Source organism: Phalangium opilio, unplaced genomic scaffold, assembly GCF_054372755.1.
Source record: "Phalangium opilio isolate 3A_F unplaced genomic scaffold, DU_Popi_V2 ptg000206l_1, whole genome shotgun sequence".
Classification (NCBI taxonomy): domain Eukaryota; kingdom Metazoa; phylum Arthropoda; class Arachnida; order Opiliones; family Phalangiidae; genus Phalangium; species Phalangium opilio.
Window position 1 is genome coordinate 181,990 of NW_028324216.1, and position 14,191 is coordinate 196,180.

General features: G+C 36.5%; 1 protein-coding gene across 3 annotated transcripts in view; it reads left to right on the forward strand.

Annotated features, from left to right (window-relative positions):
* LOC149621346 (cyclin-dependent kinase 17-like) overlaps window positions 1–14,191 on the forward strand; it is a 58,480-nt gene that overhangs the window by 16,954 nt on the left and 27,335 nt on the right. The window contains exon 1 of one of the 3 annotated variants that reach the window (XM_089853841.1): window positions 4,914–5,868. The exons of the other annotated variants lie outside the window; for them this stretch is intronic. Within the exon in view, the coding sequence (XP_089709967.1) occupies window positions 5,733–5,868 (136 nt within the window). The 5' untranslated portion in view covers window positions 4,914–5,732. Of the gene's footprint in view, window positions 1–4,913; window positions 5,869–14,191 lie in introns of those variants that run through there. 3 annotated transcript variants of the gene reach the window in all.

The following is a 14,191-nucleotide window of genomic DNA, read 5'->3' on the forward strand; positions in this document are numbered from 1 at the left end:
TTTGTTTACCACAAGGAACACTACTGTTTTCGAGTTAAGATTGCATCCAGAGTATTTTACGGATGACCACCTTAAATAAATTTAATTAAGAAACTGATTAAGACAATGATTTCTAATTTATTTTAACTAAGTGGTCATCCCTAAAACACTGAGTCAAATCTTAACTCGAAAACAGTGTCCCTTGTGGAAAACAAAATGGAGTTGATAGAAGTATAGAACATTTTCGACTCAAAATCGATTTCCCAAAGAACAAACATCCCTCTTAATTTATCAGAAACACCCTGTACATAAAATAAAATAAAAAATCCAACGAAAAACCAAGCAAACTGACTGACCATCCGAGGTCAATTGCTTTTAATATCATAAACCCGAAACTTGGAAGTTATAGAAAAAGAAGTTCGTCAATCAAAACTTTCTGACCCTTTTCTTGACACTAAGCCTATCCATCTTCTAGAACTGTTGGAATCCTGTGGGGGGAACATGATGGGATGGGGGAAGGTTTGGAAACGGTTCTTCTCTCTAGGCCTAAACCCAAGCAATCGCCAAAACCGAGCGAGCTTCGAAGATTCCAAAGACGGTGGTGGTACTGTGGTAGTCGTTTTTCAACTTCTTCTCTACTAGTCGTCTTTGCTATGATCCATTTCAAATCCTCCAGCGACGAAAATCCCGACTAACTTTGCAATAAACCCTTAAACCGTTGGAGAAAAGTCGCAAATTAAAGGAAGGCCTATCTCTATCTAGCAATATTCGTATCTATAACACTCCTTTGATCCTTTGAAGGGATAGTAGCTTAGCTAATACCAAGAAGTGATATCTAGTTTATTAGGGAGAAGGTATAAATTCGCCACAGCTTTATCTCCAGTCCAAACGTATAAATTAAAACCAGCCAGCATCTCATTGGTTCTTGAAAACTCATGTCAGCGCGACCAACGCGAATGACGAAAATTACAGTCATATTTTCCGACTGAGGAGAGGCTGTGAAATAGCCCGGGGCCTCCTTTTACGTCCCCCATTGTAGTTTGAAAGGGGGCTGGGACTATGGCCCGCCAATACTCAGGCATCTTATACCTTCTACTAGATATCCCTTCTTGCTAATACATTATGTTTCACAAGGGGGGGGGGTGATTATAGATGGAACCATGCATTCCACTCACTGCATGTACTTCGGTATATATATAACTACCCTTAACTCTTTTTGGAAACACACCCTGTATTAATGATTTAATTTCCATATTAATATCACAATATCAAACTTATGGTGACCAAAATTAATAGCGTATACTATCCCTTTAAACTATAATATTCTATGGCCAATCGTAGATCCAAGTTAAGTTGACGTTTCCCATCCACACAACTCAAAGCATCTCTGGCCATGGGACTTTAGCTTCTTCCTGGTTTCGATCCGTTTTCGCCCCCCTTTCTCTGCGCCCCCCCTCGGTTTCCTTCTTCTCTTCTCATCTAGAAGGTCTTTTTCGACGTCGGTCGGGTTCGGGAGCTGCTGGAATAGGTCATGACCTCCATCCCGGTTGGTTCCGCCCGCTAGAGCTAAGGTTCTCCTATACATTTTCCGGGGAGACCCATACGTACGTACCATCCTTTTGTTTTGCGGATGGCGGGAATTGGCCTTTCCCTGTCTACCCTATCACGCAGTTTCCCCCTCCCAGGCTTCACAATTTGTTTTCTGTCCGAAGGAGAAGCTCCCCCTAGCCCCTACCTAACTAACCCTCGGTTGGGATACTGTCAGGAATTTATAAACTGGAGTATTTGTTTTTATTATTATATGTATTTTTAAATAAATGATTTAAGGCGAATAGACATTTATTTATTTATTTATTTATTTATTTATTTATTTATTTATTTCTCTCTCTCTAGCTTCTTAATTTGTCTGTAGACCAATTTGACCAACTAATCAGTGATTGCAATCAGATCTACTTTAATATTATATGAGCATATTGCTGTATGCAGTTATCTTTGTCATCACATTTAATTTCCCTCTATACCCAGCTGCAGAAAATAGCAATAGGCAACAAATGCTCCAATTCGGTTGGTGATTGGTGACATAATTTGTTAATTCATGTTGAATTTTGAGCCTGCATGCGTATATAATTGACACACGGGAAAAATTAATTAATGAGTTAGAATGATTGCTTCAATTGGAGTGATTATTAGCAAGCATAGATTAGATTTAGTTGTAGTAGACGACGGTGAAATTAACACCTGGTTGGTGACTGGTAAAATAAATTTACGGTGATTGCATGATTGAAATCATACTTGCGTCGCGTATGACCCCAGTTTTAATCCTTGTAGGGCCATAGTTACCACTTTCTGGTATTTCTATTTGCTTTCTTTTGAAGGAAAGGTCAAAGTTCAAACCAAGTGAAAGGTGCAGTATACTCCATTTTATGAACTTGTGATTTATCCCTTGATTAGCGATTGACACAGATTAAACTTCTTTTTTTGTCCACCCTTACTGACTGACTGAAGGTTGGTTCAACTACCACCACCGTTCCCTTGGACGCTAATCGTTCTGGTTTTTTGTGCTCGATCTCTCTCTCTCTCTCTCTGTAAGGTCCAAGCAAGAAGTGATATCTAGTTTATTAGGGAGAAGGTATAAGATGCCTAAGTATTCGCGCGCCATAGTCCCAGTCCCCCTTTCAAAATACAAGGGGGGAGGTAAAAGGAGGCCCGGGCTATTTCGCAGCCTCTCCTCAGTCGGAAAATATGACTGTAATTTTCGTCATTCGCGTTGGTCGCGCTGACGTGAGTTTTCAAGAACCAATGAGATGCTGGTTGTAATTTAGAGGCGGCGGGGATTAACTCCGGACCTACTATACGTTTGGACTGGAGATAAAGCGAATTTATACCTTCTCCCTAATAAACTAGATATCACTTCTTGGTCCAGGAGTCTAGGATAGAGTTGGTTATAGAGTTTTTATCTTTTGATAGATATTTTTGGGGCGGTGTTGGCTGACATACAGTAACTGTACCAAGTAGTTAGGGTCAGTTTTTTATATATACTTAACTTTGGTCAGTGGATCTTTCTTGGGTGTAGGGTTTCCCCCCAAATGATGATTAGTTTCTCAGAAATCAAAATCGATGATGTTCTTTAGAGTGGCCACAGGTTCGGCCAAAAACCTTGCTTGAGGAGTCAAGGAATTTTGAAAATAGGTCAGAAAGGTTAGGGAGTAGACCGGCATAAGTCTATAAGATATGTTACATGATAAGTATGACGCTACTTATACTATTCGTAATGCTACCCTGAGACTTACAACTCGAGATAACTAGTTCGAGAACGACAAGCGAGAATTGAAGTCCTACACTCAGTGGTTAATTTTGCAGGACTTCCATCTAGCTCCTATTTAGTTTGCATTACTAAGCCTTTGACAGCGCCTCACCAGGTGTGTGTCGCTTTACCTCGAATCTATGACCTACCTCACTCACTTCAAAATTACAAGCTCCAGTTAAGTCCATAAGTTACCAGTGACAAACTTATGGAACATATCTTATGAACTTATGATGATAATAATTGGAGTTTCAAACTTAGTTATTCTAAAACTATTTTCCGAAGATTGCCCCCACGCAAAAATGTTGACACAAAGGCTTAGCTTGCCAAATTTATCAAATCTTGGAATTTTCTTGCAGATAAAAAATTTAGCAGAGCTCGCTCGGAATTTGTATTATCTCTCTCCTTTAAATTACCATAATATTATTCAAATTGAGTCACTTTCATCCAATATTTGTATCACATTCTAAACCCCATAATGCCTTAAGCCTAATTTTAATAGGCTTAAATAGGCCTCGGTTAAGTAAATAGCCTTAATTGTCTCGAGTGTTTTCAAATCTAGCAATTGTGCGACTTAAATCTAAATTTTTGGGTCATTGCAACTTCGTTTCACGGAAATATTTAATTACTAAACACGATCCTATTAGCGTTCTATTTTAAACAAAGCATTATAAAAAGAATGCCAAGGCTTAAGGGAAGAAAGTACCGTTACATCAATTTTAAATCAAAAGCCCTTTCATCGTTGGGGGAGGTTGGGATGTTTCCCGCTCTCATCTATTTATGAATAAATCATGGTTTTTAGAAAGGGGGATATAGTGTTACTTGCAATATTCATGTTTCGTTAGAAATCTTCTGTTATGACCGAGTCTTACCTCCCTGTGGAAAATCGAGCTAGGCCTATTCTGAATTTTAGATTAGCATAGTATGGAGAAAAAAAAATCCGAAAACATCACGACTCTCTCTTCTAGAATATTCATGAATTCCTTAATTAAGGATTCGAAAAGGTTTCGCGAAAGTTTTCTAGTCGTTATTTTAATTGATTTTATATTTAATTTGTTTGAAAAGAGTTTATACGAATATGGCGGGAAATTTTAATAATATGAAAGAAAATTAAGGAATTGAACTGAACTGAATTAAGGGTGTGTATTCAACTTCTTTCTTTCGCGGTAAAAATAAAGAGCGTTGGTGTATAAGATGTACTTAAAACGTGGGATTGAGGAAAGAAGAAAAACAACAATGACTTCCTCTGTCTAGAATCCCAAGATTACAGTATTTTTCAATGAAAACCTACGCAGGCTTTAGGCCTATAGATTAGGCTTAGGTGGGTGCGGAAAAAACCCATATTTCAAGCCGATATAAACCTGTCAAAACACCAGTTTTAATGGCACGTGCTGCTTGAAAAGGATTTTCGTGACTTCTTTACTAACCTCGGAGTAAAAATTAGTTCTAAAATAATCCCTAAATTCTCATTGTTTCGAATTCAAAACAACGATCTTGTTAGGCTTAAAAGAGAAGGGGCCGGAAACAGGGATGGAAATAAACCGGGAGAAGCAATCAGGAAAATTTAGCCGCGTGACGTCACAAACTCAGAATCCTCTCTCCGCCTGTCGGAAGAAGCGGGAAACGCGTAGAGGAGAGTGAGAGACGCGAGAGGCGACGAGTTGAGAGAGGAATGCTTTTTAGTCGCGAAAATCGACTTCGAACCCCAGTTCAAAGAAATAATCTGGAGAAAAGAACCGTCTTGATTCTCTTGAAAAGTCTTAAAAACATTAGTAGTATTTCTTTGTCTTTTTTAGACAGTAAATAAACTATCAAGTGATAAAGGAAAGATAACGCGATATCAGTGTCAAAATTTAGCCGAGTGTTTTTGGGTTCGTAAAAACGTCCGAAGCGCTAAGCCTAACGTACGTCCAAGCCGGTAAAAATCGAAATTTCCACGGCGGGTTTTCCGTTTTTATGCGAAGCTTCTTCCGCCGAATGTTCGCGAGTCGTCGACAGTCTCGACAACATCCTTCCACAAAGGCTTAGCAAAAACTTCCGTTATATTTTGATAAATCGAATAATGTCCATGGCGGCTTAATATAAAAATATAGTGAAATATATTAGTGCTATCAATATCGGTGTTTTATATTTATTATAATGTTGAGCCAAGGCTTATTTAATTAACACGACAGGATAAGATTGACAGATACGATTACGATTACGAACTTGGCGGGCATAACTGTCAAAATTTGATGAAGCCAAAATGCGTGTAAACGTGCAATATCTTCCATTTTTTCGTCAGAATTAATATAAATAAGTATAATTAGTGATTATTAAACAAAATATCTGTGATTAGACCTAGACTGTGCCATTAAAAACTAGGAACTCGGGTCTTTATCAAGGCAAGTGTGAATTTGAACCAACTTTAATATAAGTGAACGGTTACCAAGAAGATAAATCTTTCAAAATGACGATGGATATTAAACTTTTGCATAAAAGCAGTACTTTTAGCAATTTCGGAAGTCACAAATTGGGAAATTGGTTCACTTCATTGGGAAATGTTCGAAGGAAGAGCAGTTTTTTGAAGAATTCTAAAAGTTTGAGTAAGAAGTTCATTTTTTTGCTTAATTTTTCTTTAGTGTTAGTTAAGTTGGTGGGGGGTTATTTTGCATGGCAGTTTCAAGATAGGAACGTTTTGGGGTAAAGATTTCTCTGTAAATTCTGAACGGACTTTTTTAGAAGAGGTATTAGTATTACTCACCCCCAAAACAGAATTTGAACTCAATGACTAAGTTGAGTTTGTGGCTTGAGTTTCCTTTCTCTAATTTCTTGGAAACAAAAGTCACAAAGCTCCCTTTTGTTTGATTTTCTTTGAGAAAATGTATAAAAGAGAAACTTGAATTCAACTTAAATTTCAAGTGGGGTTGACACGGGTTGATATTATCAACAAGCCAAACCTTGTAATTGCACCAGAAGTTAGAAAAGTTGAAGTATAATCATTGGGGATCAAATCAGGTCTTGTAATAGCGGTATATCCGTCGTCTGCTTAAATTGAGTGACGTAAAAGCGGCGTATCCGTCGTCTGCTTCAATTGAGTGACGTAAAAGCGGCGTATCCGTCGTCTGCTTCAATTGAGTGACGTAATAGCGGTATATCCGTCGTCTGCTTAATTTGGCGACGTAATAACGGTATATCTGTCGTCTGCTTCAATTTGGCGACGTAATAACGGTATATCCGTCGTCTGCTTCAATTGAGTGACGTAATAGCGGCGTATCCGTCGTCTGATTCAATTTGGCGACGTGATAGCTGCGTAACCGTCGTCTCAATTTGGCGACGTAATAGCGCCATTTCCGTCGTCTGCTTCAATTTGGCGACGTAATAGCGCCATTTCCGTCGTCTGCTTCAATTTGGCGACGTAATAACGGTATATTCGTCGTCTGCTTCAATTTGGCGACGTAATAACGGTATATCCGTCGTCTGCTTCAATTGAGTGACGTAATAGCGGCGTATCCGTCGTCTGATTCAATTTGGCGACGTGATAGCTGCGTATCCGTCGTCTGCTTCAATTTGGCGACGTAATAGCGGCGTATCCGTCGTCTGCTTCAATTTGGCGACGTAATAGCGCCAGTTCCGTCGTCTGCTTCAATTTGGCGACGTGATGGCGGCATATCCGTCGTCTGCTTCAATTTGGCGACGTGATGGCGGCATATCCGTCGTCTGCCTAAACTGAGTGACGTCATATAGTCAAACAAAGCAGACGATGGAAAAACGGCCTCAAAATTGCCCGAAGTATTACCTTTGCTATAAAGTTTGACTTTGAATAATTTCAACTGAACTAAATGCTTAGGTTAGATTCTGATAACATTTGTAGAGAAATAGGGAAGGTAAGGGATGGTTTATCTAGCTAGCTAGCTAGCTCCATAGACGTTTTAGTGATAACCTAGCTACCCTTTTAATGGCGTCTAAGTTACGTGACGTCGATATATATAAGGAAACTCTGTTTACAAAACGACAACAAATATTTGTTAAACCTCCATAAAACGTTTTTCAAACATGTTCATTTTTATACTAAGAAAAAAAAATTTACGTGAGCCCTATAAAGTTTTTACTGCTTCTGCGATAACAGCGCCAACCACTCTCAAAGAAAAACTTGATAAAATATTTACATTTTCCTTTCAAAATGTCCATTAAGTAACTAGTATGTTAGGCTTTATTACACAGTGCCAAGTAACTTGGGTATTTCCCCGTTTAAAATACACTATTTTTACCATAACAACCTCTCACTGAAATGAAGCCCAAACCCCATGTTTAATAACAGTTACGAGAGTTAGAGATCACGTGGTGGTACAAGTAATCTAAGGTTATTTTCGTTTTAAATGGTTTATTGCTGGTGGTGGTGGTACATTGCAGTGTAATCTTTAGAATAGGATGTTAGGTTGCGTTCCTTCATTTGTAAAGAATAAAACGGGAAATAGCTTAACAGGTCTAGACTCTAGTGTAGGGTTGTATCTGTTTAAGTATAGTTATGAAGAAAATTAGCTGCGAAATTGAAATAATTGTTACTGGTAAGTGTTTAAATTAAATTAATTTTAATCTCGCATTTAACTGAATTCCAATTAAAAGATAAAAAAATAAACGTAAATAACAATTTTGAACCCAAAACCATCGAAAATTTCCAAATAAGGTTATGTTGTTATATATTTTACCAGGAATAAATACATCTACTAGGAATAATTGTGAGCTCATATTAATTTCTATGCGTGTTTGTGGGCGGGGCTTGGGAATGTACTCAGGGTTGCCAGTTGCCACGGGTCAGGGAAAACCTGGAAAAGTCAGGGAATTTAAAAATGGGCCGAAAAGGTCAGGGAATTGTAAAAATTTCAGTAAAGTTAGAGAAAAGTTAGGGAATTTAATTTTAGTAGGTAAAATTTCTAGGGATAAATCTTTATTGAAAGAGTAATGAAAGTTTCTCCTCGTCCTCTCTTAACACAGAAAACTCCTTACACAATTATTCCTATTAGCTGTATGTATTCCTGGTTTTACAAAGTGAAAATCGTCAAAGTTAGTTACACCCCCCCCCCTACCCCATCCCGGGGGAAGGAACTTTAAATCGATTTGACATCGATCTGGTGGTGCTGCTGCTGCCAAAGTCTGACCCTATTTTGGCGCGAAAATGTGGGGGCGTTATTTCCTAAATTTCCCCCCCCCCCCCACATACACAGAGGTTATTAGGATATAATTAAAACTGATTTATAATTAGGTCTAGTCCGTTTATGGGTTTGATTGTGTTTCGGTATGTGTTACTGTTTATTTGGACTAAATAACAATACCTAGTTTATAGTTATTTATTATGGGGTTTGGAGTTTATCAAACTTGTTCACGGATTGTTGGCGGGAAGTGACGTAGCTTTTTGCGGTTTTTTATTGCTATTGAGATTTAATTATGATAACGATATTTGGGGTCAGTGTAATTGATTTTAATTAAGGTGGATTTTATTCGTTGATAAGTGGTTATAGCTAAGTGTTGCTTAAATGTTATTTGATTCTATTAATTATTTTTATTTATTTATTTATTTATTTATTATTGAAATTATATTTAGTATATATGCGTAATTACTTAGGGCTGTCATATCCTGATTAAAATTAGGGTATTTTTAATTTTTGAAAATGAGTGTGTTTGGGAATTTATCAAAATTGTAATATTGAAAGTCAGGGATCCGTTTATGAGGTGACCTTTCCTTTGACCCATAGATTGTGTGGGGTTTATTACGACACAGACCTTTTAAAATATGTTTAATTATTGAAAATAATTATGGAAATCGGTCATCTCATCTCTGAAAACCATCAGATATTATTCGACGTGGCCCTTTTTTATAGCTTAATTTGATCCTATTGAAATTGATCACTTTTTCTGTTACTATTTTTATTTGAAATTAATTAGTCACTTATTCAACTAAATTTGAGCGTTTTAGTGAGTATCAGACCCGTAATTAGGGAATCCCCCTAATAATTCATCAGGGGTTAAAGGGTTATACAATCCTTGCCTATCTGGATAATCTGGAAATAAACTGTTAGCTAAACCAACTCTATTTAGTAGGCTCAGAGTAAAAATATAAATTTGAATTAATATTTTGAATAAATTAACTCCTGTTAAACTTCGATGACATTGAAAGCAAATTCATGAATGAATGTCAAATATTTATATATATATTCATTGACAATACCACTTACAAAACAATGCAATAAAATTCCGATAGCACCTTAAAAAGAAAACGAACAAAAAATAATACATTACTTTCTATTTTAAGTCATATTTTTTCCCCCAAGCTACGACGTAATGTATTATACAGTTTCAAGCACGCTACAATCATTAACTATATACGTAAGCCTTTTATCCCTTCCTTCCCCCCTTTAAGCCTAACGTTACTATCACACACGTACAGTCGGTGTACATATATATTTTTCAGTTGATCTTTATTGCATAGAGGGTTAGGCCTAAGCTAAGCTACTCGCGTCACGCTATAAAAACTCAAATTACGTGATGTGACATTGTTTCTATAATAACCCACCAGTACATACATGGGAATGGAAAAGAGGTAGCTTGGAGTTAGAAGCTCTAAAAGCCAAAGCCGTCTGCTATTATTTCTCCTCTTTTGATTTTTGGATAGGAGAAGGCTGGAACCTGGAAATGTACCCTCATTAATTTTAAACAATAGACTAATGGCACCCAATGTTATTTCCCTCATAGAGCTTAATACAGTCAAAGTCAGAGGGCTGCTATTACCCTATATTATTTCTGCTATACCTGAGAAAGTTCAAGGTCACGTGTCAGAATCATTCTGGGGAGTGTGGGAACTGGGAAGGGAAGTGCCTAATTTACAGTTCTTTCGGATAATTGCTATGGTTTTTTCTTTTTAATTGTTTTAGCTATCCTTGAATTTTAATTTCCTTGTTTTTAAAATCATGTTAGAAATATTATAAAAGTGGTTTGGTATTTAATATTCAAACTAAGTAGACGTGTACGGGATTTTGACATTGTCGTCTGCTTCATAATTAGGGTTGATATGTGGGCGAATAAACAAAGACGTTATATGGGGCTTGAATGTTGCCAGTCCTTGAAATTTAGTTCGTATTGTTTGAAGTCATTTGTTAATTGTTATTTGGTTGTCCACATGATACCGAATGTTGATTTCGTCTTAACACAAGAAAGTGGTCAACATTAACACACCACCCTGTCGTTTGAAAGCATCTATTGCCTCCAATTGTAATTGTAACGTTGAAATATCGCTTCTATGGTAGCTCTGGAGATTTTCCATGCTTGCTGGTATCTATGCAAGTTTTAGGAGATTTTTCACGGTTGCCCAAAAACCCAGTGCCACACCTGAAGATCTTTTGAATAGAGATTGAAGTAAAAAGATGTTATCGTAAACACGTGTAACGAGGGGCTTTACCTGTCAACCTTTGTGTCCCCATGATGACCCCTTTTTGTACCGATTTTTGTCAGATTTGGTATGGGCGTTACGTTTGACCCTCATACAAAACATGATCGAACGAACAATACTATTGTACGTCCATGATACAAGACAGTCCTACACAAAAGTGTACCCTACCTATTTTAAAACGTGCCCAACCGGCTTTATTTTGTTATATAAACATAAGTAAATACTTTGTAGCAAGATTAATGGTTAGCCTGTGGGCATCACAAACTCTCAGGACCGATACATGAATCATGAAATAAATTTAAACTGGAAATTTTAATATCTGTTACTTCAACCAACTCAGTCTCATTTTGTAAACTTATCTTTTACTTTTTCACATTAATTGTCTATAAAGTCAGTTTTTATTAATTACCTTATAGGCTGATCAGTGAAAGTGTTATCTAAGTCTAATCAATATTTAGTAAGTAAGGTATTATTATGTAATGACAGGTAGATGATAAATAAATCACCGTGAACTCGTTTGAACTCAGCCAGCCAAGTGTACATACAGACCATGAGTTGATCAGTAATAGTATGGCCATTAAGTTATGTAAGTCTAATCAAGATTTAAATAGGAATTACGGTATTATTATATAATGACAGGTAGATGATAAATAAATCACCGTGAACTCGTTTGAACTCACTTAAGTGTAAATACAGAGACCAGTCAGTACAGGTACAAGTTGCTGTACAACTACTACAAGGCCTATATCGTGTCAGTGAACTAAACAGAACGAAACCGTGTTAGTTAAACATAATAATTTAAATAACAACATTATTGATCTTGATTAATTAATTTATTAATTATTTAGCGAAATTGCATGGTCGTTAATTATATTACGAAATTTAACTTACGTAATTGAATTTGCTTAACAGAGAGAGAGAGAGAGAGAGAGAGAGAGAGAGAGAGAGAGAGAGAGAGAGAGAGAGAGAGAGAGAGAGAGAGAGAGAGAGAGAGAGAGAGAGTAATGGCAGCCATAAAGCTTAGCCAGTAATAATGTCAATGGAGATATAATATATTAATGCCTTTAGGCTTCTAAATTACCCAACCAACAACTTGGAACATCTCGAACCCACCAAGGACTTCTTCCTTAGTATATGGTCTTTACTGAATACCAAGAAATTTAGGAACCTAACCAACAACTACACACCTGATTTATGTTAACTCGTTTACTGTCTTATAATAAATTCCCCTTTTCGTGGTTTAGGATTATTTTAGGCTTAGTGAACGAAGTTAAAGGAACCATCTTCGTTCGTAAAACATTTAATGTTTAGCCTTTTCGTAAATTTCGTTTTGCCGTACTCGTTTTTCTCGGTTTGTTCAATCCAATGGGGAATTGGTGGCGCTTACTTCCCTTTGGTGACATTTGTCACAATTCTGATGTAATTTATAGGTAGTGTATATAGACCAGTGTTGCCAGTCATTGTGACGAGTGTTATTCAACCGTTATCTATCTACAACAGTAGTCCTGAAAAGCTTGTAGTATTCTGTTCGATTCAGTTCCAACTACCCGTGATGCTCTAATAATAAATTACTGGCTGGCAACCCTGATTTGCGCATGCGCTGTTAAAGTTAAGGAACGGTCTAGGAAATTAATTTCTAGCCCCTCCCCTTCAGTGCAACACTATTAAATTTATTGTCAAAACTTTTTTGACAACGCCCCAAAGGGTATTCTAGACTCGTGTTGTACACTAAAATTTTTGATTAACTGTGTTACTTTGTGTTTGGTTGGGTTCATTTGGAACTGTACTGTAGGGGTTCAAGGTAACGTGGATGAATATGTAATGTTAAATAGCGTAGGAATGAAAATAGTTGGCAAAGGGTTTTTATGTTATTTTTATTTATTTTTTTTTTTAATTTCCAAACGCATTGCCGTGAAAATTAATTACAAAAAGGTTTTAATGGACTGTGGGTATTGGCTAAAAATAGTCATTTTTAAATGGATTTAGTAATTAGGCAAATGCTACGCTAGCTACTAGAGTTTGGTGGGTTTTGTTATTAATATAATTAATGAGTTTTATAGATTCGAAATATATGCAGATTCTTAGTTTTTGACCTTTGACCTTACCTTGGAATTAAAAAGTGAAGTGGAAATGGGAATTTGTAAGAATAGGGCTTTAAATGAACTTAAGAAATATCCTTATCAATTTCAGAATTAATTTATTTAAATTTAAATATTATCATAAAAATTCATTTTCACACCAAAAATAATTATTATATACTTTAGTTTATGAACTTCAGTTTTATTACAATTTCCCAAGCATAGAAATCCTGGACCTCATTACTAGTACAGTTTAAAAATAGGGTAGACATCCCATTTTAGCAACGCAACATTTTTATGCTAAATAAATAACAAAATACTGTTAAGGCAATGAATCAATATTTATAATTTTATACTAAAAATATCAACTGAAATTCTATAGGCTTACTTATGGGTTAAAAATAGATCATAAAAGAAAATTCCTAAAACTCCGATATAAAAAGACATTAGCCTTAATCGACAAGATAGTTTTTATGAAATTTGCGGGAAAACTGAAATCATCTCGCGCACGCGCTATTCATAAGAAATTTGGCGCGAGATGAAGAAGGCACGTGCTTTTACAGGGTTCCTACAGAACCTGGATAAGTCAGTGATTTAAAGTTTCTTTCTGAAAAAGCCAGGGTTTCCTTTGGTGTATCAAACCATATGCTTCGAGCAATGGTTAATATGCGCCCAGGTGTAATAATGAAGTGGACTCTGGACATCACCTTAAAATGGTCCCAGGGATATTGGCAGATTTTGGTCAGATATAAGCTGGAGAAGTTAGGGATTTTCAATGCAAAAATTTCGTAAGAACCCTGTTTTAAAATTTTATCCTACCAAAATTTAAATTTATAAGGACAATTGCAAAGAGTCTATTGATGTTCATCACGTCTTCTAGACGTTGACCTACGCGTATTTTCAGTACTTCCGGTAAAGTAAAAGTTCTAAAAATGGATTGAAACGCCTTAAAACGTTGAATGAAAAATATAATATATTACGAAGAACGCCAACGAATATGTATGTTGTATTAATCAAAATATAAGGACAATTGCAAAGAGTCCATTGAAGTTCAGAACGTCTTCTAGACGTTGACGTATTTTCGGTACTTCCGGTTAAGTAAAAGTTCTAAAAATGGCATGAAACGCCTTAAAACGTTGAATGAAAAATAATATATTACGAAGAACGCCAACGAATATGTATGTTGTATTAATCAAAATCTATAGACCGATCAGGAATATTTTTTTGCCCCAATCCATCCCTGAACTAAATCGACAGCTATTCATCAATATTTCCCAAAAGGGGGAGGGCTATCCTCTTTGCCACCCACCCACCCTACGCCCCCTTTAAGCGGATATCTGGGGGACATAAAAAAATAAATCGCGGATGCTGTAATAGAAGATGCTCTCCGGAATAAGAATCGAGGCA